The 27,246-nt window shown below is 40.9% G+C and overlaps 1 protein-coding gene across 1 annotated transcript in view; it reads right to left on the bottom strand.

Moving 5' to 3' along the window:
- Positions 1 to 23,544, bottom strand: part of LOC119886749 (dedicator of cytokinesis protein 3-like) — a 214,445-nt gene extending 190,901 nt beyond the window's left edge. The window contains exon 1 of the mRNA XM_038697686.1: positions 22,731 to 23,544. Within this exon, the coding sequence (XP_038553614.1) occupies positions 22,731 to 22,767 (37 nt within the window). The 5' untranslated portion in view covers positions 22,768 to 23,544. The remainder of the gene's footprint in view (positions 1 to 22,730) is intronic.
- Between the last annotated feature and the right edge of the window lie 3,702 nt (positions 23,545 to 27,246).

Genomic DNA, 27,246 nt, shown 5'->3' with positions numbered 1-27,246 from the left:
CGTAGTCTCTCTCTCACACGGAGTAGTGTAGGATAAACAGTAGAGCTAGGACAAATGCAGCATGCAGTATTGAGCCTGCAGCGAGGCAGCCGACACAAAGCGAGTCGCACGTCTACAGAGTGAACACAAATGGGCTGTAGACCATTTACGGTCACGCAAGGCTAGAAAACCGCACACTGTTCATGTGCGTCTGTAAAAAAAGAGAGCTCTGTGTGTGCATGTGTATGAGTCAGAGACAGATAAGACATCTGCGTATAAAGGCAGTGGCTGTGTGTGACTGTTTGTAACATCACATCAGCATGAATGAGGTGTCTTCATTCATCCACATGAGTGCACAGCGTTAGGAGATGTCTTGTCACAAAACAGGTCACAAGTTTATGCACATGGAGGCAGAGCTGGGACAAGAAGAGTATTTGTCAAAAACAGTCCCGTTGAGAATCTGCTTTCAAGCTCTTAATGAGACAATCAGCACGGGGTTGATTAACACGAAAACAGTAGCAGAATAAAAATAAAATAAAACCATAGTGGCCAAACCGTGTAATTACAACTTTGAGGTCCGTGACGTGACGCACACTGACTCAAAAATACTTTCCTCCATAGACTTACATTGTGAAAGAGGTCTGTAAATCAGCAGGTAATTTCCACAACATCAGCTTCCCAGTAGGTAAACTTAAATTGTTGGGAGGCGGGGTTAAAGGAAACATTAGTTTTATTAGTTGCTAATAATATAAAGAAATTTTATACCCGGATATTGAACCTTTTTGCCACCAAGCAACTTTTATATGAATGAACAAGGCTCTGCCTTTGGGCGCTGTATCCACTTCTCTTTATACATACACGGTATTGGCTGGTTAAGATCAGTATACAAAAGGTTTGGCCACTTCAACATATACACTATAACACTAGGTGGATTTCATGGTGGTTCATGGGTTGATGCAATTCCACAATCCTTAAAAAAAAATCCTCTCAAAAATCAATTAAATGATAATGTAAGGGATGTTTTAACTTACTGAGAAGTTGACAGATATGTCTTTTGGCGGTAGCTGGATGCAACAGTTTATACAAACTGTCTGGTACATTTATTTCTCCCAAGCGTCTAAAAGGGCCCTTTTTTAATCTAATGGGAGGAAACGTTAATGTTAAATTAGTAATTTGATTTCTGCTTATTTGTGTTTCTGAATATGTTTGATGATCACAGCACTTCACTCGTGCTTACTCACAGAAGCTCGAGAAACATTTGGCAAATTGACCAGCAATGTTATAAAATGATGTGTTGTGTTTAAACACCAAATTTGTTTAATGTAAAAGAGGTCCCTGCTGGTAGCGCCAAAGCCCATTACGAATGAGCTTTTACCTCCTTTTAGCAACTTTTAAACACATTACTTTGGGTTCCTGGTGTAGTAAATGGGCAGTGAAATCATTAATGGGCAGTGAAATCATTGATTTGCTTGAGCCAAAATGCCAGTTAAAATGTTTTCAGACTTAATGTAAGCAGCTCTAAAATAAAATCCAATGTAATTTATTATTTAATACATTTATTTTGTTGTAATGGCTTTTTTTCTTAAAGAGGTGGTATTCTGCTTTTTGGCTTTTCCCCCTCTCCATTATTGAGTTATATCTCTTTTTGTGCATGTAACAGGTTTGCAAAGTGAAAAAGCCCAAAGTCCAGCCCAAAGGGAGTTCCCATCTCCTACAGAAAGCTCTGCTCTGAACCGCTTGAAAACAGCTCGTTTGTAGTCACTTCACTTCCTTTACTTGTGACATCACAATGAAAACGCGTCATAAAGCTCACCAAGCGACTAGCTGGCACGCCCTCAAACCAAGCTAGTCTGAGCGGAGGCCCTTTGGCTCGACTCGCCTTTGTTTGGTTTTCCATTGTAGAAATGTTGCACCTGTACCTGTTTCCAGGTACTTATCGTCACTATCCACTGCATCATCATTGCGTGCACCAGACAGAGGCCAGCAACAGAAAGGGGGAAGCCTGCTGTGGAGGAGCGCGTGAGGCCGGCCAGCCGCCCGCTCACAGAGCCCTCTGCTCCCGCCGTCACACAGACCACTGCAGCAACAACGGCAGAGGAAAACACAGCTGGAAGCTTTTCATACCGCTTATCTGTCTTTACATTCTGAGGAATGTTCAAACGTTTTAACTTAAAAAAGAGAAAGCTGTGTGGCTCGCTGGTGTGTGTGTCGCATTGAACATTACGTCGCGGCAGTTGTGTGTGTGGCGTCGCTTCAGAACTGAAGAAGTCCTTTGGATGAGGGACGAAACGTCTTCCAGTATCTTCAACCAAGTCCAGTTGCCCTTGACTTTAACCTTCGTTGGATACAAGTAAGATGCATCGCTCTGTAGCTCAAGAGCGGAGCGTTCAACACAGGGTGAAAAGAGGAGCTGCAGCGATGTGCAGTATGAGAAAAATATGGTGTTTTTTGAAAATTAAACCATGTAGACCTGTTCTGGTACAACCCCTAAGTTATATTTTGAACCTGAAAATGAACATAATACCACCTCTTTAAAGTGGTCATATTCTGCTCATTTTTAGGTTCATAATTTTATTTAGGGATTGTACCAGAATATGTTTACATGGTTTTATTTTCAGAAAAACGCCATATTTTTGTCATACTACACATTGCTGCAGCACACCTTGTTGTGGAAATTGTATATTGTTGGTGAGGGATTAAGCAAATAATTGAGTTACAACCCACCACACTGTCTTTGAATAATTTATTAATAAAAGAGAATAAACAGAGAAGTACTATGACACATTTACAGCTGGTCAAGAGACCTGCTGCCTAGGGCAGCTTCAGGCGTCTGACCCCGAACAAAGGGATGCATCATCATTTATACAGTCTAGGTTTCTATGTTTTGGGGAACAGAGATCCTCTCCCGTCCTTGAATGCACATTCAAGGAGAGGAACAGCAAGAGGTGGAAAATACCAAAACAATCTCACAGCTCTGACCTAAACCCTAGTAAATGTGCACAGACTAACATAAGGAGTATAGAAGAAGGAAAGGTTAACGATAAAAAACACAATACATATATATCTCTATGGTACATAACAATTATAGTAATAATTATAATGAGACACAATTTTGACCTCTCCGTTTTAACTACCGAGTGAAGCATCTTCTATTCAATCTTTACCTCTAACTAGCTTGGTTTGAGCATGACGTGTGTTACAAAGTGACACAGATAGGTTACGGAAGTAAAGGCTGGACTACAATCCAGCGGTTTTCAGGCAGTTCAGGAGCAGAGTTTTCTGTGGGAGATGGTAACTTTGTGGTGGACTTTTTCACTTTGCAAACCCATTACATGCACAGAAAAGATTTATACCACAACAAAGGAGAGGGGAAAAAGCAAAATATGACCTCATTAACCCCGTCATGACATGACAGGCCTATCCCTGGTTCTGCAGCATTGGGTTTGAGCCTTTTTTTTTTATTTTTATATAAACTGCCCATCATGAGTCTCACAATGTTACAGGAGTGCAATTCTAAATCTGTGAAGTACTCTCAAGAATCCAGCAGCTTACTACATTTTTTTAATCCTATTTTACCCAAAAAAAAAGACGAGGTTACCTTGAGGGAGGGTTTTAAAATGTTAAGAAGGGAATAAACCCTACAGTGGGAAAGAAATGATGCGCGTGTTAATCTCTAGAAAAGCGGCTGACAATGATAAGACGCATAAACACAACTAAGACTTAAACACACCTACTCCATATAAACTACATATTAAAAAAAACACAGAAGTACTTACGGACAGATATCGTAACACACAAATGTCGTAACACATAAAGTGTATGCATCGACTCTCAGTAAGGCACATACATGCAAAAGGTGCACACACGCGCTGCTAGATAGGCCGGGCCTAATCAGGTCAATGAAAATGTCCATCACTCCATCAACTGGAATTAGATAAGAAGAGAGAGATGGAGGGCTGCCGGGAGGCGGGTGAGAAGGAAAGCGTGATGGGTCAGAGAGAGAGAGAGAGAAGATGGCAATGTGAGAGAAAGTGGCAGAATGAGGGTCAGGAGGGTGAGGGTGGGGGGGGTTAAGATGGAGTCAGTGAGAGTGAAGTAACACATGATGTGACGAATGAAGTACATGGTGATAAAACATTCAAATCGGAGGTCTATAATTTATGTTAATTGATGTTAATTCTGACCCCCTGTTGCAGGCTGCTCTCCTACGCACTCATTTGCGCTCTCCTCAACACGCACGGCACTGCAATAACTCCAACTGCTGCCACTTGAGAGTACTGGTGCTGTCGACAGTGAAACTGACCCACTACATTATTTTGCACATCTTTCTTAGTTTGAAAAATGGAAGCAAATACTTTGTGTTGATATCTGACATGATGCATTTGGCTCATGGTGCCGATTTTTACTTGTGGAAATGTTCTCATGCCGCGATTCAGCATGTTTCATGCCAGTGTCAGTTAGCCTACAGGTTACGTTGGCTTCCTATGTCCCTTAAAGACAGCGAGCAACGTCGGTTTTCCATCAAGGATTTTATAATGAATGACTTTTAGAATCCATGTAATAGAAATAATAAATCAGAACTTGAGGAAGTTTAAAATAAGCCGTTCATCTAACAGACTTTTTCCTTTTTGTGATATAGAGCTCAGTGCACCAAAACAAGCACAAGATCCAAATCATGCTAGCTGCAGTATTTGGAGGGAACATGTGCACTGAAAAAGGACTGTAAACATAAACATAATGTGATCAGAGCCAAAGGGTCGTTTATCTCATATTTCCATCTAATCAGCGTATAGTGACAAAATACAGATTCAACTTGTGACTTCTGACCATGTGGACCATTCTTTCTCTCCACTGGACATGCTGACAGCTAAAAATGCCTTCCTCCCAGTCCACTAAGCAGAACAGCTTGTTCAGATAAAGCTTTTACCGTTGGCCTTGATGGTAAATCCATCTGACCCACAGGATTGTGAAACCTGTCGGCTCCAGAGCGGCACATTGACCTCCAGTCCCTCCTCTCCCCCAGCCACTCTATGACGCCCATTACCAGCCCATTATAGTAATTCAATGAGATGCTGACTGCACGGTAGCCTGCAGGGCACGCACACACACGCACGCACACGCACCCCCCCCCCAACACATGTTCAGTAATTATACATAAACACATCCACACAAACAATCCCAGTCCAATCCAAAATCTATAAACATAGTCAAAGGCTTTTTTACATCCACCCACCAAACTCACACAGCCAGTAGACTGAAGAGTCACACCCATGAAAAACAAAAACAAACAAATAGACTAAAAGACACCTTTGTAAATCCACTAAACGCAGCAGTATAATCTAACACAAGAAAAAAGAAAACAGTGAGAAGGGGAACATCTGATGAAATTAAGTGGCAACATCATAAAGTACTTTCCTCCCAAAATCAGATGCCTTCCATCTGCTGGGATTAAAACTCCAACTCATGAATCTTTACAGCTAAATGAGCCAATTTGAAGTGTTTTGAAAACAGTAACATGTTCAGCTTGAAATCACTCATACTTACATGGTGGTTTCTTTGGAATGCCATGTATAAATTAATCACTTTAAATATATTATTACCATGTAGAGATTAAAACCCCTCCCCCCACCTCTCACCCAATGTGAGCTGGGAGAGGCTCCAGCCTCCATGTCATTGCAAAGGATAAGAGGGTGTTTACAATTTGATGCATTTCAGTGAAAATCATTTACTTAGTTTATTTTAATTTTTAAATTATTATTTTTTTGGTTTTAACACACACACACACACACACACACACGTTTTATTTATTAAAAATTATTTATTTTTACAAAATTTTTATATATTATTTTATCTAGTGAAATGTATGAAATTAATTGTCCATGTACTTTATATATAGCTTTGGCAATATTGTTGCTATACATTCATGCCAATAAAGCCAATTTGAATTTTGTTTAAAAATGTTTAAAGCCCCTCTTTTGGTAGGTCCCAGAACTGTTGGTGCTATTATTTAGAGATTTTTTATATATATATATATATATATATATATATATATATATATATATATATATATATATATATATATATATATATATATATATATATATATATATATATATATATATATATATATATATATATATATATATATATATATATATATATATATATATATATATATATATATATATATATATATATATATATATATATATATATATATATATATATATATATATATATATATATATATATATATATATATATATATATATAAAAAAAAAATACAGTATCTCACTGTATATAAATTAATATTGAAAGCTACACTACTTGTATTAGTTAATTGTTTACATTAGCCTCTAAAAACAGCCATAAAACTACTTTTGGGAATAAAAAATAAAAACGGTTTTAATATGTGAGAAAAAAACTTAAAAACCACTGCAGTGCTGCATGTTTCCCCCCCAAAATCAAAGCCAATATTTATCTTTTGTTCTTTGCTGTGAAAACACTAAAATATGCTGCTGTTTCTTTTGATTTCATCAGCAATGTCTCCAAGGTCCTATTTTGTCTTTGTTGCTGCCGAACGCGCGCACACACACACACACACACACACACACACACACACACACACGCTTAAACACACACGAAATTGTTCAACTTGCAAATGCCCATTCACTCACACGCATGCTTGTACATGTACACACATATAAACACCCACACACTGAAGCATGGACTTAACAAAATCCACGGTCAAGCATGCGTTCAACACTGCCATCCAATTTATGTGTCTGAATGAGCAGGCAGTGGGGTGAATAAGCTCGAATGGGTTAAAAGGGGGACATGCAAGCTCAGGGCCTGGGAAGTTTACAGCTTTTCACAGATGGACCTCATAGCGTGTTCTCGTGCTCTCACATGAGGGGAAGCTCTTCTTCAAAATGAAATAGTCTTCCAAACTGTATTTTGAAGTCATTTGCTGGATTAGTACCTATGCAAGCACAAACATCTTTATATTAAGATAAGGTAAGGTGCTTTTCTCTGCTATAGCCATATTTTTATCTTTGAGCACTAAATGAGGCGTGATAAAAATGTGCCTTTAATAGTTTTAACTCTTCCAAATAACAAGAGATGGTTACTGGCTTCAGGTGAAGTTGGGAAAGAAGGCATGTTGTATGTCTCCCCACAAAAAGAACAGCCCCGTCAGCCTTATAGCCCAAAAGACCCCTAAAAAAGCGAATGCACATTGTATCCACATCAAACACTGCAGCCAGTCAAGCAAACAACACTGAACATCTGGGAAACGCAAGTTGATGTTCAAAAGACTTGGAATGTTTTTCTTCTCTTCCGCCCTTCAAACCCGGTAATGGTGAAGGCGTAAAAAGCCACATGATTGGTGGGTGCACCCAGTAGAGTAGAAATGTAAAGCCCTTCGTTTTGTTGCATCGGAGGAAAAAACAAACAACTTTTGCCCCCTGCTCAGTTGTTGTGACAGCTGAACGAGCAGATAATCAGTGTTTCTGGATGTGGTTTCAGACCACTTTGGGTAAGAAATCGCACAATTACCTCAGACGTGTTTGAAGCTGTATATTACTCTAATACTATTATTGTAAAAGAAACAACAACAAAAAAAAAAAAAGATAATTTTCCCATTAAATATAATATGCAAAGATCTATAACTGGTTTGCGGGCCCGTTTCTGATCAGCCAAACTAAGCCCCGACTTGCCCTGTACAGGGGAGGAAGATCTATATTCGCGTAAAATGCAAATGAAAAATCCGAACTTAGTATTGTCAAGGCATTTTAGTCACTCTATCCAAGCCACACACCTTCGTGAAGCTAGGAGGCTCATCTAGAATCTCAAACCAACCATTTTTATCCCAATCAAAACACACAGCAAAACACCAAGCATCTAAATTTGTTTATATTGCAACGTAAAATCGCTCTGTGACAACTGTACATGGCTGCAGTTATTGCCTTCCAGATATCTCTCATCTCATCCTCAGCTGTGTAACTCATATCACCCAAAATCACCCAACTCAGAGTTATTAGCCGACTAACAACAACAACAACAAACTCACCAATATACATTTATCGTTACAACAGCTGACTTACTTTTGCTGTTTTCAGAATTATTTTTGTCAACAGCTCAGCTGTTGACAAAAATAATTCCGGACGCCATTTTGGATATTGCGTAGTCCGTCTAAGCACTGAGTTTTGGTTCGCCTGAAACTGCAGGAGAGGAAAAGTGTTGCTTTGGTCGTCTTTATCGTCGTCTGCTGGCCGACTCATTGTAGTAACACAGACATCCAAAATACGAAACGATTCATCTGCTCAAGATGAAGAGATATAGCCCACATATAGCCCTGTAGGATATTCTCAAGTTAAGGGCATGTAAAGCAATGGAGTTCATTCAGTCATAGCAATGTTGATGAATATTCACTGTTTCCATCAATATTTCAATGTTTTAGAAGCTTTGTTTTATTTGGAACATGGTTGTATGGAGAGAAATTGTGTTTTGAATAAACCGTAAATATGGCCAAAACATGGACATTCACCTGGTATATTTTTGAAAACTTGTGTAATAACTGTTGTATTCTTTTACAACAAAACATTTTGGGTATTATTTAAGGCGTTTTTCTTGGAAATAGGGGCAAATAGTTACCAACAGGTTCACCTGAAAAACGTTCAATTAGCATTTTTATCTAAAGTTATGGGCCAGGGCTCAGAGACCTCACATTGTGAAAGTCACAGACCTTTATAGGAGCCAACAAAACTTTGCTTACAGAGGGTAAAATTAGGCCTAATCACTGGTTTGCATGGAAAGTTGTTCTAGGAAAAGTTTTCGATGGACAGTTTAATAAAAGCCGATATATTTGGCAGCTTTTCTTTCTAATAAGCCTAGTGATCTACGGTCATATAGGTGTGAGTGTGTGTTTGCATACTGTATGGAGAAAAACAAGCCAGCACAGTAAAAGAAGGATCCTTAGGGATTAGAAACTTTACGGTAGAATAACACAAAACAGAGCTGCGTTCAAATCTCTCACATCAAATCAGCAAAGCACATTTCTCCACTGTGACAAAAACCATTAATAAAAGTTGATCTATGATAAAACAAATTAGCGTGAACCTTCCGTCCTGCATGACTGATTGGAAGAAAAATGGCTTTATTCTAAGAATTGATGATAATTGAAAGAGACGTGAAACTCAACCTCAATCTGATAACAACTGAATAAAAAAAAAAAAAAACACGTGCAGATGAGAAAGCTGAGCTTGATGGATGGAGCGGAGGAAAGATGTCACATCTATAAATAGAATTTCTATGTGAAATATTCATTAGACTAAGTGAGAGATAGATGGATAGAAGGAATGGGGGGGGGGGGATACAGATATACATGAGAGATGTGAGAAAGACAGGTTATCAGAAAGAGACAGAGTTACAGGCAGAGAAAAATACAGTGAGAACTCAGGGAGATAGATTTGGAAGAATTGGGGAGAGAGAGTGAAAAAGAAGCTCAGAAACGAGGGGAAACAGACAGATAATTGGGTCATGGCGTCTGCCCCCCAGCCTGCAGTGTCACCCACCATTTGTCTCCCCTACGCCACAGAGAGAGGCTCGGGGCAAAGCACAGTCAAAAAAATGCCAAAAACACACAGATAATCTTCCCTCTGCAACACAGGACTGAATACAAACATGGAATAAATGAGGAGGCGTTAAACTTTCTTCACCCTGGCGCCTGAATAAGTAATTGTTTTTCTCACCTTGGGGTCCAGGCTCATTAAAATGTAGCTCTGACTTTGTATCTGTCAAGCATGAGTCAGTGTGGAGAAAGCCAGGGAATACAAGGTGGGCCGTCAACCAAACTGTAAGGTATAATAGGTGCTGGGTCATGGACCATCAGCCCAGAAGGACTACATCATGAATTAACCAGAAAACAATTAAAGTAACATCTGTCTTGAAAAGCCAACATACAACATTTCATTTTTTTATTTCCTTCTAAGCTTTAGGTGGTGATTTGTTGCTCCCCCTCCCCCCCCCCTTCCTCCTGTCTTTCATGTACTCAGCAAAAAAAAGGATTCAACAGTGGAGGTCAGCCCAAGGGGATGTGAATAAAAAAAAAGAAAAACAAACAAACAGAAATCTGTTACAGTTCTGTGTCTGTCAAAATCAATCACAACAATAAGCTTACAACTTTCATTTTTGTGCAGAATGCAGAATTACACAAAAGTTATACTGGATATAAAAAAAAATATGTTTTTATGTAGCTGAAACATTCTTAAAGTCACGATGTAATAAAACACACACAAAAAAAATACTTGCTCTCTAACTGGTTTAGTGTAAATGGCTTTTTAGAGTGGGAAGGATATGCTCACTTTGCACATCACAGGAAACAGAAAACAGACAACACTTCGTCACAGCATGGAAAAAATCTAAAATGATCTAAGAGAAAACTACTTCCCTCAACTTACTGAAATCTATCCAGAAATATTACAGGAAAACTTCCATACCAACTAGGTGAAACACAAATGTGAAGTAACTGCAGCTAAATAAACACTTGCATGCAATAATCTGGGGATAACCAGTGGAACACAAATATAAAGCCATCATACAGCAACAATGTTATTATTGTTATGGAGGTTATATTGTTTGTTTTGTTTTTCTTTTAATATATTGTTATGGTGTTGCTTTGGCAATGTGAAACCTGTTGTTTTATCCTGATAATGCCATTTTAAAATAAAATAAAAAATTTAAATAATTAACCGTTAAGATTCACTGCAGACTTCAAACAGTTTGTCATAACAGGCTCTGATCCCCTGAGCTTGGCCTGGGTTTAGACCACAGGTCTGCTAAACTACTCTGCGAGAGTCCCGTCTTAAGCTGGAATCAATAAACACGAGAAAAGGGAGTTTGTTGAGCGGAACTCTCTTAAACAAACTTTGGAGCAGCTGCAGACCTGTTGAACTTGAGTGCCCTTTTAAGCACTAATCAATAAATGCAGAGACAGACAGGCTGGCATTGCATTTCAGGAAACTATGGCACTCAGGAGACGTCTAGAACAGCTGACGACTCTTTTCTATTCTGATCACAGGAAAGGGGGGGCGGGGTCAAAGACAGCGAGAGAGCGAGAGAGAGAGATGGTGAATGGTAGGACAGAAAGAGGAAAGATATGAGATGAGAAGAAGTCGAAAAATTAGAAATAATAAAGATGTAACACGTGTCGCAGTCACACACGCAGTCAAAATCTCAACAGTTCCCTTTAAGGTTATGGATTGTTGTCATGGGAGACCAAGACAGCAGTAACGAGGCTAAAATAGCAAACCAATCAGCATCACTAAGTGCACTCAGGAGGCAGCAGTCCGAAAACTGGTTCTGGTGCTGAGCCCTTATGAATTTCAGCTAAACAAAGACCATGTTTGAGTCTCCATGGGACACCAGCCCAGCTCAGTTTAAAACCACACGTCCCATAAAGAGAGAAAAGACCACACAAACCTCTCCGGTCTAATTCAGATGTTTGGTTGAGAACAGATCAGCAAAAACAACTTCTGAGACTCCAAACAATCATTTTCAGGTGTTTGTGAACTACCCACAAAAAAAAGGCAGCAAAAGACCAGAGGGGAAGCAGAAGACTGGCCGAAAGGTTGCTAGTTTCAATTTGCGGCTTGATGGGGAAAGTGAATGAGAAACACTCCCCCACCTTGTACAAAGTAGAAGGTGACACGGGATTGGACACATCAGTGTTCGAGTTGAGACAGCACTTCCTGTCAAAACTCATGCATTAGTGTTAGTGTACAGCTATGAAACAATGTCATCGTGCTAATAGGAGCGTCAGACTGATTGGCTCTACCCTAGTAACACACTTGGCTAACTTTGAATTATTAAAGTGGGGTGTATTGTGTCTCAGGGGTTAATCATGCACTAGCTTTTGTCCATAGTTAAGTTTTAATGCCTTCAGTTGAGAGCAGGTTAAAGCCAATATGTTTGTGTCGTCAGTGTGAGGCTCTGATCAGGGATGTTTGTGATCCTCTTCCCTCCTCTGGAAGGAAGCTGAGAAGTTGGACCGTTGTTATGACGATAGTGAAACCAGCCTTGCCAGGGAAAGTCTGCGGAAATCGAGCGTAACCATAACGACGACGGAAGTCTCCTCTGAAACGCTGCTGTGTTTAAAGACACACAAAACACACACACACACACACACACGCCTACTGGCTGACTGCCTAGAGATGCAGCCTACATCTAAACTCGAACTCAGCACAGTGGAAGAAAAAGTTCTCTCCGACACATGAACCACAAATTAAAACTTTATGATTTGGACTCTTTCATACTTGCACTTTGTTTCCAGCTTACCCCCCTGGTTTAATAGATAAGCCGTCCTAGACTAGACAACAAGTCTCATGATGAGACACAACCCCAACTCACCCCCCCTCAAAAAAACAAACAAATGAAAAAAAAAAGACAGCGAGAGAGTTATCCAGCAACCTGTCCCACTTACAACCAATAAGGTATGAACAGTGAGTCAGTGTCACAATCCCAAATGAAAACGAAAAAAGACAATCAAAAGCTTTTGTTTACAATATTTTTGTGGAGAATCTGTTTCCCCACTGAGTCGGATGTTAGTTAGTTAGTTTATGGAAGCCACTGGAAAAAAAAAGGGCATTTGTATTTCAGAGACCGGCACAAAAACTGTGGGGTACGAGAGTATCGATACTGGGAGATTGTGAATGTTCAGATCGAGGCAGATAAAGACCGGAGAAGGGGAGTCAGAGAGAGGAAGCATGCCAGTGATATTCAGAGATTGAATAAATACAAGTCTCAAGTACAAAGAGAATCTGAGAGAAGAGTAAAAAAATAAAAATAGACCCTCCCAACATCCGCTGGGGGTTCCTGATACTAAAGCTCTGGAAAGTGAAAACTGGGCAGAGTCGACACAGCATTGTGTGACAAACACAAAGCATGACTACATACAAACACATGCACATACACACAGATGAGTAGAACCTACGTGGATCGAGACGATTTATGATTTTAACTGATCTGTGTAAATAATGTACAGCCTATCATGGAGAAAAGCAATTAAGGGACGCTGGCACGGATCACCATGGAGCAGTAAGCTCCTGGAACGCTGCTGAAGTCCTGTTGCTCTGAACATAATCCAGCTGAGCTTTTTGCCTTTGGTTTCCTTCCCTTCTTTCCTGCATTTTCAACAGCAGGGATGCCTGGGGGGGTGTGGGGGGTTCATCTCTACTTCTGCTCCCAGTTACGGATGGTGCACCTCCGCTGAATGAGCAGCGTGGCTCGTGATGAACTTCCCGCCTACATTTGAAAAGCCCGCAGCCTCTCCATCGTGACTTACCGTCACCTCCACCAGAGGAGGAGGAACATACAGAGTGGAGGCGAGGATGGACTACGGAGTCCTCTCCTAAAGTCAGTGCTTTGCTGTGTGTGTTTCAGCACCACGGACAGCAGCCAGCAGCTCGCAGGCTTCATCGTACCTTTAAGCCTCCTCACAACACATGCTTACAATACCTGTTGTTTGTGTTAACAACATGCATCACCCCCTCCCGCTGGCACCCACTTACACTGAGCATGGCAGTATTTAGACAGACAGCACACATCAGTGTTTACCACTACTAGACACATTTCAGCTACACAGACCGCTGTATCTTAGCAAATCAAACCATCTGCTTTTCCCTGCAGCAGTCCATTTAATCCAGCTATTGATATTTCATTCCTTAAAGACGAAATATGCCCTTTGGTGGTCTCACACTGTTTGTAAACCATCAATCTGTTGTTTCAGGATGGGCAACGCATCACACATTCACATTAGCATCTGATTTCAGCCTGTAAATGTGCCGGGATCATCGCAAAGGCTTTTTAATCTGATATAATTTTCAAGAATAAGATAATTCTTTAAAAGTAAATTTCCCCCTCATTAATCCACTTTGCCTGAATGAATTCCAATTAATAAACTGTCAGAATCATGAAACAGGAGCGGTGCGCCTTGAAAGTGTAAGTGATCCCTACTAAATAGCTGAAAGCTAGTAATTACTGTGAAACCAGTGCACAAGGCTGGATTAGATAATGTAGCAGTTATTTTATGATAACGACAAGCTAATAATGTTTGTGATGAGTAGTGCACATGTGCCGACCACGCATGCAGCCTGTTGCAAAGTATTTCTGATTCAAATGAGGTGTCCTTTGTTGTCTCAGTTGTTGTTTCCCCAAGTCTTACTTGTACGCACGCGCACACACACACACACACACACACACACTTCATTGAGGCCACTGCCGTATTGTATGAGTGTGAGCGCTGGGTGTGTGTCTGTTGGTGCTGTGGCGAAGACTTCAACTCTGTTTAGCTGCATCAACACAACATCACAGCTCAGCATCTCTCTCTCAGTCTGTTTATTTCACTGTTCAGTTCATCTCGACTCTGCCTCCCTTCATCTTTCTTGACTCTGCTGTTAACATGACGGCTACGCTCAGTTACTGAAAAGTACTGCACTGTTTCTACAAGGTAAGGCCATTAACCTGAGTCGGTTCTGACGTAAAAAAAAAAAAAAAAAAGGTTGTCTTAACATTTTCACGGTTGTTATATAATTTTATTTGCATGTTTGTCATTGCTGACCTCTTGCCAAACACATGCCAACGCACCAGTGACACACTAACCTAAATCCTCTCATTATGGGCTTCTTTTATACTTTGCATTAACATTATTTGCCATTGTAGCATACTGTAACTGTCAGCAGTTTCCACTGCAGAAGGCTGACCTGGTTAGATTCCAGTGTCTGGAATTTCACACTGGATCTCTCCCCAATTACACGATTTTCTCCCCTGAGAATAGCTTTTATTTTACAGAAGCTGTATGATTAAAGATATAAATCTGGGTCAGTAAACATTCTCACAGGAATGAAAATTTTCTATATGCCTCGCTGTGATTGTTCTACATTTTTAAAGTTCAAATCCCAACAGCTCATAGGGACAGAGCCGGTAAAGTTTTAGGTTCCTGGTCAAGGATGCTTCAGCCAAACAAATGGCTGAACGTAGACACAAACTGGCCAACTGTAATGCAGCTTAGAAAAAATAAATAAATAAATACAGTTCCTGGCAGAAATAATCCTATTCATTAAGATAAAGCTTAATGGATAAAGGCAAAGAACGGCTGGTTTCCTGGCTACCGAGATTTAGAAAACTAACTGAAGAGGCAGGATTGTAGGAGGAGACTAACGTTTTTAATGTACTTTGGATTGTGATGTAGGTTTCTAAGTTACCTAGAGTGATGAGTTAGCCTAACTGAGCCTCTAAGCTGTCTACTAGCCTAAGGTAGTGAATTAAAACCTGTGTCAGCACATGTGTCGGGCCATCAATCCGCACAAACATCAATTCACTTGCCACATGCATCCATACATTTGAGAGACTGGACACTCACAGCAAAGAGCGTTTCACATTCAGTATGCTTTGTAGAAATTAAGCTTATAATATACAAAAATACAGCATACTGTACATGTAAAGAATGCTCATTAGAAATATTTCAAAAGTACAATTTTTCAAAAAATACTGAGAATGAAAGCCATCTAAATGTAATGTCACATTTCTTTGTGTGAGGGACCAGAAACATGCAGTTAGATGAACTGGAAATGTAAGTGTGAATATGCTTGTGTCAGCCTTGTGAAGACCTGGCAGCCTGCGCAGGGTGCACCCTACCTCTTGACCTATACCGCAATAGGCTTTACCCTCCCCCATGAGACCTACACACGATAAGTAGCTTAGAAAACGAGTGGATTGGTCAAGTTGTACAGAAAGTGTGCAGCTGAACAGAGAGGCTCCCTGCTGACTGATATGTTTTAATGACTGTAATTTCATTTTAATGGCCACATTACATCACAGGGCTGAAACAATCACATGCGAATTGTATCTGTGAGACTTGCTGAAGCTTTACGCGGGGCGGAGGGACATCATTGCCTGTTTCCCCAAGTCACAGAGGGAGATGAGAGAATTACTGTATAATTCAACACACAAATGTCTAAAAAAAAAAAAAAAAAAAAAAAAAAAAAGACTAAATTAGCAAAGAGAATCTGTGTAATGTGCGCTTGTTAGCTTGCTGCTTTGAGAAGTGATTAAAAGGCCAAGCTAGCACCCTGAGGAGGTGGAGATGGAGAGAAGGAGTGATGGGGCGGGAGCAAAAGCAATCAACTTGATTTGCTGTCAGTTTCCATAGGCGAGTTGGATATTTCAGCACGTAGGACCCAGTGGGAGAGCAGGGCGGGAATATAATTCCTCAGAGACGTCACTTCTAGCATGTGAAGCTGCTTTAGGCGGGAGCATCAGTGGGGCTCACTAAAATAAGTCTCTGCTGTCTTTGGGGAGGAAAGGGCACAAAATCACATTATAACACATGTCTTTTATCAGACCCTAATTAGTGCTTTTATGAAAAGTTCAACGTAGCTGCTTTCTTAAATAATTAAATTAGAATGTGCATATAGTGAAGAGTAAACACACCTATACAACTTTCAGTCCTATCTAAATATTAAATCACGTAAATTCCTTATAGTTGCAGTTTATTGAAAAGCACGAGATCTGGCTAAGGTACACGAAGATTTTGTCTTTAGGGGTAAAACATAATGCTGGTAATCTTGTGAGGATGTGTTTTGCTAAAAAAAAAAATATATATAAAAAAAGTATACATGAGTATGCACAAAAAGGTTAAACAATAAAAGAAATGATCCCCCTTATATACTGATGGATTGTTAATTCACATCACAATGTAATTTTGGCCCCCTAGGCCAATGAGTATAATTATTTAAATGCTGAGACGTGAAGATGCATCATCCATCAAGGTTTTGTCGAAATAAGAGAAAGAGTTTTAGAAATTTACCCGAGATATGACATTTGACAGACAGACAAAGCCTGACCCAAACACAGCAGAGACAGACGACACACAAAAGGAAAGTCATTAAAGTGTTTTTAAAGATGTCTGGCAGGTCGCTCCATCGTGCAGGAGGAGCCCTGATCAAGAGGCAACTCACAGCTACTGGATCTCTCCCAGCGCAAGGACACAACAGTGACAGATGAGCACAAGCAGCGGCGGCGTAATGAAAAGCCGGTTCAGGATAAATAGGTCAGAAGATAAATAAAAACAACAGACAAAGAAAACAAAAAAGCTGCAGTGCTCGACATAAGAAGGACAACCTTTACACATCTGTCACTGCGACCCAGTTTTATCGCTTGTGCACGCCAGGTGTGAGACGTGCCGTCTTAAACTTTCCCTGTCCACTGGTGCACATCTTAACCTGAATCAAATCTGAAGCAAACCCTGTTGTGTGTGAGAGATTTAGGTTTTTATCTGGAGAATGTTTTCAGTCCCATGAGTTTGTTAATAGTTTTGAATTATGTTTGGTGGAAATTCGTTGGGCTTGGGCCAAGGCACACAGGCCAAGGGCAATTTCATAGTTTTGAATGTTGTTGCACTTTGCTTTGATTTGCAAACTTGCATGATATATTCAAATGATAAAAATATAACGGTGGCTAGTAAAAATACCACCCTTCAGCAGGTGCAGCGTGTCTGGGATGTCTGTCTTTCTCTATGCCTGTCTGTCTCGGTCTGTGTGTTCTGTGTTATCTGTGAGTGTGAGAACTGAGCGCTATGCTGTGCAGCCCTGGGGGAGGTGAAGCCGCATTCAGGAACCTCTATGGGCGCCACAAAGCTGCATTCATCCAACTGAATAGATGTTTTCTACAACCAGGCACTAGTCATCCCAACTCCATTGGAACGCCTCTATGAGTTACCACTCGCCCTGCCTTGGTATGCAAAGGCTTATCCGGCAAAAACACAAATGGTTGGCGTAACAAAAAACACACTTACATGACAACACTGAAGGGATAACGTGACCCTCCAGTTTCAAAGGATGAGGTTTATGAGGATTTCTGAACGCTCATTCTCATCCCTTTTGTTAAAAATAGAAGATCAGGGGCTTCCTGTTTTCTTTCATCTTTTATGTGTATGTGATCGGTCATTACTTCACTTTCATATGTCAAGGATAATTTGCCGTCATTGCAAATTCAAAGTACAGGAAGCTTCTTTTTCCACACTGCAGCGACGTGCATATGACATTGCAGTGTGATGGATGGTTGAGACTACATGATAAGATAGTATTTTAATGTACACCTTTAGATATTTTATGATATTGTGCTTGCTCTCCTCCTACTTAAGGTATTGGAGTTCTGCATTTCCCAGAATGCCTTCTGATAACCCCAGGAGAGTGGACAGGAACTATAGACTGTACGGCTGGAACTTATAAATAAGTTGATAAATATAATGTGAACGGAGGCGTCTCTGTGACTCCTTGTGGGATATATGGCTGCTGGCTCTTAATGAAATCAAAATGTTTGAGTGGATTTTTCTTTTACAGTATGACAAACTACCCGCCTGCAGAGCAAAGGGCACCGAAATGCATCATACTTCACATGAACTCTTCTTGTTCTGACTGATATTGTGGACAAAAGGGCAACATTTATAGTTTCCTTCCCACACTGTTGCATTGTCAGATAATGGTGGTGTGGTCTCCTTGTATCGTGGCTGCCAGCGGTGTGCACTGTGAAACCTTGTAAGCTGTGGTGCAATTCTGATTTGGATGTTAAAAAGGCTGCAAGCAGAGTAAAATCAAGAAATCTCAGCGAGCAGCCACAGCTGGGGTCTAATGAAGGTATCAAGCAGCAGAAAAAGAACACAGCCTCTTATTCAGATTCAGGTAATGTCTCTTTCCAATTAACAGAGTGCCAGAGTCATGATTCCCCACATTGACTTCCTGTCAGCAGAGGTCCTGCTCACTCCCACTGCAGACCCTGGTGTAGAATTTCACCTGATCGGTCACTTGGAAAGGCCCGGGCAGCTGTCAATCGATGGGGTGGGGGAGGGGGTCTGGCACCTCATTTGAAATCCTTATGCTAATTTTGTTGGACTGTGCAAGTTAGAACCGTTTTTCACACCCCTGCACGGGTGGTCTCAGAGGCCCATTAATCAAAACATGTCGGATAGTTTACAGGAGAGTTCATTAAAACCTGCAGATTTCAACTGGAGGAGGTGGTGAACGGATGGCTGCTAGATGATTGGTTAATGGTAGGTGGGATGCGATCTGATTGGTTGAACATAATTGGAAAATCCAATAGGCAGTTATCAGAACTGATATGATGTAAAAGGAAAAAACACTCAGTGGCCACTTTATTAGGTACTCCTGTAAAATCAAAACGCAATTCTACTATTACACAGATAATAATAGAGAAATGTGTTCATTTAACTGTTTATTATTGATGTAGACTGCAATATATTTAGAGGCATATTAAATGTTTCCCCCCCCCCCATCCTATTTACAAACACAAGGAGGGAGAATAGAGAACACATTGCAATAAAATGTATTCCAGTCCAGAACCACCACTAACTGTGACCTCGGTAACATATAAACACCTCTGGGACAGTTAAAAGGTAAAATATGTGGCAGGATGTTGTACTGTAATGCTTTAGAGGTGTACCTAATAATGTGGCCCAATCAGGCATTGGACCGATTAGCTGGTGTACAGCTTCTTCCTCAATGTCAGTATAAAATTCAGTGTCTCCACAATCAGTTAAAGAGGTGGTATTCCGCTCATTTTCGCGGGTCGTAAGAAACAAGGTAGTGTGATCCAAATCAAAGCCGCTTCAGACTGCGACCGTAACCTAGCAGATGGTATAAGTTACTCTCAAGTTCGCAGCATCATTGTTCCACATCTTACCATAAACTACTACAAAAATCACCATATTTCAACTCAATTTTACATAAAAGTTGGCCAAACAATTTGAACTTTTGCTCAGTAGCTTTCACATCAGGTGTAATATTAGCATTATAGTTATAACTTTAGCTGTGTTAGCCAACGTTTACAACTGAATGAAGCCGTCATTGAACAGAGGAGGGGGTCTACGCCACCACTTATCCCCCACTTACAATGCTGTCCTTTCATCACTTCCCAGGAAACTCAACAAACGTAACCTATTGGCCTCAGGTGAAGATACCAACGATGGTCGTTCAGTCTCGGCCACAGGTAGTCTTAACGACTGTAACGACTGTCGTCACAGCAACAAGGAACACTAACGAACCAGCGGTATCGATGACCCGCGCCAACGACCCCACTGAGGTTAAATAGCTGAGTTTCCCTGCCAGTCAGTCAGAACTGAAGAAGTCCTTTGGATGAGGGACGAAACGTCTTCCAGTAGCTTCAACCAAGTCCAGTTGCCCTTCATTTTAACCTTCGTTGGATAACTATGACCTGGATGACTGAGAATCTCCATAGACAACGTTTACAACAACTCCGCACTTCAACAGTCTGAAGTTACATTGCCGTGTTTATTGTAAATATAGTTTACAACCAATAAAGCATACTCACAGGTTGTGATTGTGGATTTCCAGGCCCAAACAGAGTTGTATCGTCTTTTAGGACTAAACGTTGAACTGCAAATCGATGGACTCGACTCTACTCGGCCCTGCTCCGTTTTCCATTGCAGGTAGTACCCAGAGATAGTACGTAGCTTGTCATCATAGCAACGCCACACACACACAACTTCCGCGACGTAATGTTCAATGCGATCCACACAGCTTTCTCTTTTTTAAGTTAAAACGTTTGAACATTCCTCAGAATGTAAAGACAGATGAGCGGTATGAAAAGCTTCCAGCTGTGTTTTCCTCTGCCGTTGTTGCTGCAGCGGTCTGTGTGACGGCGGGAGCAGAGGGCTCTGTGAGCGGGCGGCTGGCCGGCCTCACACGCTCCTCCCGCGGGTCACAGCAGGCTTCCCCCGCAGCCACTTGCGGAGCTCCTCAACTCCGAAAATATTCAAGCACATTTTTGTTCCGCCATCACTTCTCGTAAAACTGTCAATATTCGAAATCTAGACAGCTGATTTCTCACCTCAAAACTTCTCAGAAGTGGATTAAGTGGTAAAATAACGTATGAAAACTGTAAAACTTTCTGTTGCTGGCCTCTGTCTGGTGCAGTAATGATGATGCAATGATGATGCAGTGAATGGTGAATATTCTCTCTGACCAATCAGCAGTCTGTCGTGTTTTCATGTTACATTTTAGTATCACTCTGCTCACTTGGAACCTCGACGGAGGTGAGGAGATAAGAAACAAAGTACCTGGAAGCAGGTACAGGCGCAACATTTCTACAATGAAAACCAAACAAAGGCGAGTCGAGCCAAAGGGCCTCAGACTAGCTTGGTTTGAGGGCGTGCCTGAACCCCTAGCTGCTTGGCAAGCTTTATGACGCGTTTTCATTGTGACGTCACAAGTAAAGGAAGTGAAGGACTGGACTACAAACGAGCTGTTTTCAAGCGGTTCAGAGCAGAGCTTTCTGTGGGAGATGGGAACTCCCTTTGGGCTGGACTTTGGGCTTTTTCACTTTGCAAACCTGTTACATGCACAAACAAAGAGATATAACTCAATAATGGACAGGGGGAAAAGCCAAAAAGCAGAATACCACCTCTTTAAGCCACAGCAATCTCTGACATCATGTTTCCTAAAACACAACGACCCAAATGAGTTCCACACTGTGTGGAGAAAGATTTGGGAAAAAGAGAGCACCGGAATCTGGATTCATATCAGCAGATATCCTGCGTTGAGATATCAGGAGTGTGCACAAAAGGCAGTTTGGATGATTGAACTTTTACTTCCTTAAAATCACAAAAAATAACATGCAAATCTAGTAAAAACCTGATGTAGCACTTCATAAAAACGCAACACAACTGGCAAGTGCAGTACAAAACAAAAAGAGCATAGAAACGCATGTGGGGTTATACAGATGCAGAGAGCAGTCAGCAGGCAGAGTGTGCGGCAAGGACTGTCTAAAATGACTGTGTGCAGTAATAAATGCAAGAGGGGAGGGGTGAATGATGGGGAGACTCAGACAGACAGAGAGAGAGAATAATTGAACGGTGGATTATTGGCTAATGGCCCCTAAAGCACCAACTCTCATCTGAAAACATTTACTCTCATTATGCTGCAATATAATATTGGTAGATAAATCACTGCCGACCTGCTGTAGAGTCACCTGCACTGGCAATTACCACAGACCCAAGACATATTGTTCTTTGCACCTTTGCATCCATTTCACTTTGCTCTCTGTCATCCAGTTCCTGTATTTATTACATATCCACATCTGGTGCTACTACACAGCCTCTTATTTCAAGAATAGGCTCAACAAGCCTTTTAAATGGCCTCCCCCTCCTCAAACTCCACCATGGCGTGAGATCCCGGAGGCTTCAAGTACCACAGACCATTTTATAAACACACAAAGTCAGATTAGAAATGTTGACACAGCCTATAATAAAAATACTGTAAACTGCCATGTCACACACAAAAGGCCCACTGTTGAGTTCCTCATGTAGCACAGACAGATATCTCTAAGGGAATACTAAAATATTCTATGGCAATATTAGAGACACAGCAAAGACAAAACACCACGAAGTGCTATAAACTCCCCGCAGAGTTCCACATACGTCCCTTTAGAAGTATTACAGCGGAGGAAGACGGGATCTCATTACCACAGGGGGGCTTTATGGTAACTACAGCAGAATGAATCTCAAATGCCAAATTCATTATTTTGACCAGCTTACATTAGCGAGCATTAAACGTGGTGTATGGGATTGCTCAGGTCTGGTCCTGTGCAGAGGACATCCAGCGTCATTAGAACAAACACACATACACAAATTCACAGACAAACATCGTTGATCTACTCACCCACTCCTATTTTCTCGTCCTCCGTCGGCGTCCACATGATGTCCCGGTGCACAAAGAGCAAAATCCCCAAGAAAGTATAATCACCCGATGCGTCGCTTCATGGAAATCCTACGGAGGTGTCACCGGAGAGGGAGAGACGGAGGCGGAGGAGGAGGAGGAGGACCGGAGAGGAAAAGTTTGCTTCAATTGCTCTGGATGATGAGAAGGGAGGGGGAAAAAAAACAACAACTCTTCAGGTGACGAAGCTGAATAGAGTGAAGTTGTTTTTAATCGATGCGCAAATGATAAGTGGTTCATATCCCGTCAGGTTTGGAGTGACGCATGGCGCAATGTGTTTGTCCGTCTAGCCTACTGCGCGCGGGTAAAGTCCTCATGCAAAACACCAAAGGGGATTCTATAAAGATGCTTAACAGGCACCAGAGCGAAAGGGTTTCATTCTCTCTACAGGGATGGATATTACAAAGTACCGCGAGGTCAGGGCGATGGGCTGCCAGTCTGCTGCTGCACCACAAACACTGCAAATCCCCAAACGACTGGGGGGCTATGAGATAGTCCTAACAGACAGTGAAATCACAGTCCCTGTTTGATGACAACAGCAGACAAACTATAAGATGCTGTTATGTTATAAGAGCACTGAGAGCGCAGCACTTCAAGTCCATATTGGAAAAATCATAAAATCATTATTTCGTCAAGTTCAGCCCGGCCGCCTCTTGCCTTACAGGGACCCCCCTCTCAGTCAGTGCAGTATCTCTCTGCCTCTCCGGCTCCCGTTATGTTGTTTTCTTATTTATATGTGCGCATGCATATCTCCCGCTGTTTTGCCCGTTGCAGCTACCAAACTTGTTGTGAACAGATGAGGAAAAATAACAGTCCAGTGAGTCCCGCCTGTGTTCGGTGTCAGTATGAACGCACCGGGAGAGCCGTGCGCAGCCAGCAGCAACAGCAGGGAAGCCTTCATCAGTTTAAGAGGATCAGGCGGATGAAAAGCCTACAGATAGAGAGTGGGTTACATGGCCAAGAGAGGGAGATGATGTGCGTGCATGTGGGGCGGGGGAGGTGTTGGTCCGCTGCGCCACCCGATCATTAAAGGTCATCATTGGTGACATGACGCGCGTACAAAATTGCCACACAGGCTACAGTAGTTGATCTTGATCCTTCACTTACTGACCGGTCATGCGCGCTCGGACCCACTGGCGAATAGCCTGCACATACAGATAAACGCAGTCGCATGAACACACCTTGAGCATGTTTATTATAATGGAACTGCTCAACATGCAAAAAATACAAACACATAATAACACGTGATGCTCAACATATAAACACAAAAAACACACGTTGCACAAAAGTGCGCTAATCCAGCTCCACAGGCTCACACAACCTGACATGACTCATGAAAGCTGTCATCACCCCACAACATGACAACACACTGACATTAGTGTCGTGTTGTGAGTGAGACGTACAGATGTTTCTGTGCGCACGCGTGTCGATATTCTGCAAAGAAATGGCACCAGAAATAACTGTTGTGTGAATTGTGCCACCGTGTGTATATTCTTGGCCAACACACTATGAATAATCTTTCTGTTTGTTAAAGTTCTCTCTCACTGGTGGTGGAGAGTCTTCCTTTGATTTTTGTTTTTTTTTTATTGACAGTGACCCAATCATTGTTTTATCTGAGTGAAATATACTTGAAATTAATTCAGTTTGGCAACAGACAACAACTTTCTGCCTACTTAACCACGTTTATCCCAGTAAGTTAAATCTGAATAAAAGTTATATAGAGACAGATTTCTTAATTTATTTCCCTTTATTTCAAAATATGGTGACTACTTCAACTTAGTTCGATAGTTTTAACTAAGGCTGCGGTTATCTTACCTAGCCGTGCTACTCTGTGGGGCTTGAATGGTTTGAAATAACTGTTAGCAGCTGTTTAAAGCAGTCAGACAAGACAAATAACATCATACACATTGAGTTGGTGGACCAAATCAGAACACACTTAGCATTAAAAATGTAATGAATCTCAGACAGGAGAAACTAATGGATGCCCAGCTTTCATTTGCTGCATTAAAAATTAATATTTTTGTGGTTACTACTGTTGCTAGGCCACAGACAAGAGATCCTTGGTCCCTATATTAACAGTTTTTCACACAAAATGAGAACTGAGAAGAAAAACTGATGTGAAAAAAGGCTACTTTGTATATTTTTCATACTTCTTTTGAGTCAGAAACCTTCAACTTACCTTTTTCTCCCCACAGCAGACATTCTGATTTATCACAGCATGAAAAACACAGTAGGACTTTATGACATTAATTATGGCTCTGTTCCATTTAGGCCTGTGCGTGCCAGTAAGCCAACAGGCACAGAAACACAGACAAATGGAATGCAGCCGTTGTTAATTGAAGTAATTAAATTCACCTGTGCTTGTTTCTCAGACAAGAATTTAGGTTTCATTGTTCACAGGCTGAGCTATTTAAAGAGAAGACAACTTCTGTGCACAGCTGGTTTCAGAGAACCAGTCAGTCAATTCTGAAATATCAAACTATATTTACCTCCTGTAAGTATTTTTGTCTGTTTATCTTTGTTTCATAGTGTAAATCTATCATTTGGTGTGTTAAACTACCATGACTGATTCTCTATAAATGAGTTACCTCCTCAAAATTGGTAGAACTTTAAAAGTCTTTAAAACGTTTCTCTCTCTAGTTCTTTTATGATCTTAAGCTCCTGATGCATGCTGTAATTCCAGAGGCTGGTAATGCTGCTAATGAAGAGGTGTGATTGTTCCCAAACAAAAATGTGGCCTTTCAAACAACAGGTTATTAAAGTAATCATATTAAAGCCATTAAGTCAGAATTCCTGTGGTGGCGACTTCTTGATCCCAATGGGTTTTAATGTAAAAGAAAACCCATTGGGTCACTGAAGTGTCACTATCATGAGACAAGCCGGGAGAACAGTCTTTTATATTATTAAAGTAGAACTCATTAACTGAAAAATAGACGGTCTCATTATCCAAAATCAGATATATAGACAACACAATCTAATGGCGAACTGTAGATTCTACGGCTCTGAAAAGCTGCTGTGGCTTTAAATACTTTAGGTTGTAAATGACGATACAAACATGACATGTGCCCCAAAACTTGTGAAGTTTTGGATTTTAAAAACAAAGTTATATTTCTTTAATTCCTGACTTTTTGGAGTTGTGAAATTTTAATCCAACAGCAGCAATGTTGACTGGTTAACCACCAGAATGATCCTTAACAAAGACCAAAAAAACTAAAGGCTCCAAACAGACATGGACTCAACTCAGGCTCTGCAGCTTTGTGAAATCTTCTGCGGCTCGACTCTTTCAAAAACAATGTAAAGTTAATCTTAAAGATTCAAGAGGGTTTTAAAACAGGCACATACAAAAAATCCTTAGTATTCAGGAAAAGTAGGAAGGCAGTGCAGGACAGGCAGGAGGAAGAAATGAAACAGGAAAAAGGAGGAAGTAGCAGCACAGGGAGAAGAGTGAGTGTTGCTTGAGTGCGAAAGACCTTTCCAAAGAATAATAACTCAGACATTTTGACATTTCTTGCCGACAACAGAAACCCTGCAAGGCAATTCATCAAACCGAGGACAAGAAAAGAGTCTCTTAAACTCTCAGTATTCAGAAAAAGAAGCTCTAAAGCATTTTATAGGCTGTCGTCACTTGCGCAAAAACAGAATAAATAAGTTCTCATTCGCTGGGAGCTCAAGATCTAATTTCAAGCTTCATAGACATGTTAAGGAGAACAGTTGATTTAAAAATGCAGTGAAATGATTAAGGGCTTAAAAACACCACTGTTTGGCGGTGTTACAAAATCATGACAGCGGTTAAGCATGTCCAGTTTGGGACTTAATATTTAAAATTTCTCTGTATTTGTAAAAGTACTGTGACTTTTGATAAATGCTCTCTTTATAAGGTACCTGAGTTTGTCACATCAACATCTTGGTTAGATTTGAGCCATTGTGCTGGTGATTTAATGATTTATGGATGCTTCAGTTACGCACCTGTTAGGCCTCAAAGTGATTGTGACAAAATTAAACCCCACAGTAAGCTTGATTGAATCTCTTGGTATACAATAACAGAGCATGGCGCAGAAATTATGATTAATGTAAGCCTGTAAACACCAAGGAAAAAGACTACATTCAAGTTTTATCAGTACGACGACAACCTGAAGCCCATTTTGTACACTCTGAGCAGCATTTGCTAACCTCTTGTCATGCATCACTATATTGTTAAATCGCTCAGCTCATGTCTTTGCAATCACTAAGGTCAGTCTGGCACCAGCGACACGGATTGAACTATTCAATTCAGGTCCATCTTGCTTTCTAAGCACAGACGTTTTTATTAAACCTTTTAAGAGTCAATAGTTCTTCACTGAAACGCATGTAACAGAAGTGTTAACACTAACGTCTAACAGCAACTCTAAGGGATGAACTAAAATCCTTATACTATACTTTTGTGATATCAAAAAATAATGCATGACATCAACAATGTAAT

The sequence above is a fragment of the Micropterus salmoides genome, unplaced genomic scaffold, assembly GCF_014851395.1.
Source record: "Micropterus salmoides isolate LMB-PRFRI ecotype aquatic unplaced genomic scaffold, ASM1485139v1 Ms_hic_scaffold_4, whole genome shotgun sequence".
Classification (NCBI taxonomy): Eukaryota; Metazoa; Chordata; class Actinopteri; order Centrarchiformes; family Centrarchidae; genus Micropterus; species Micropterus salmoides.
Note: the sequence above shows the minus strand (reverse complement) of the source record. Positions and strands in the feature narration are given on the sequence as shown.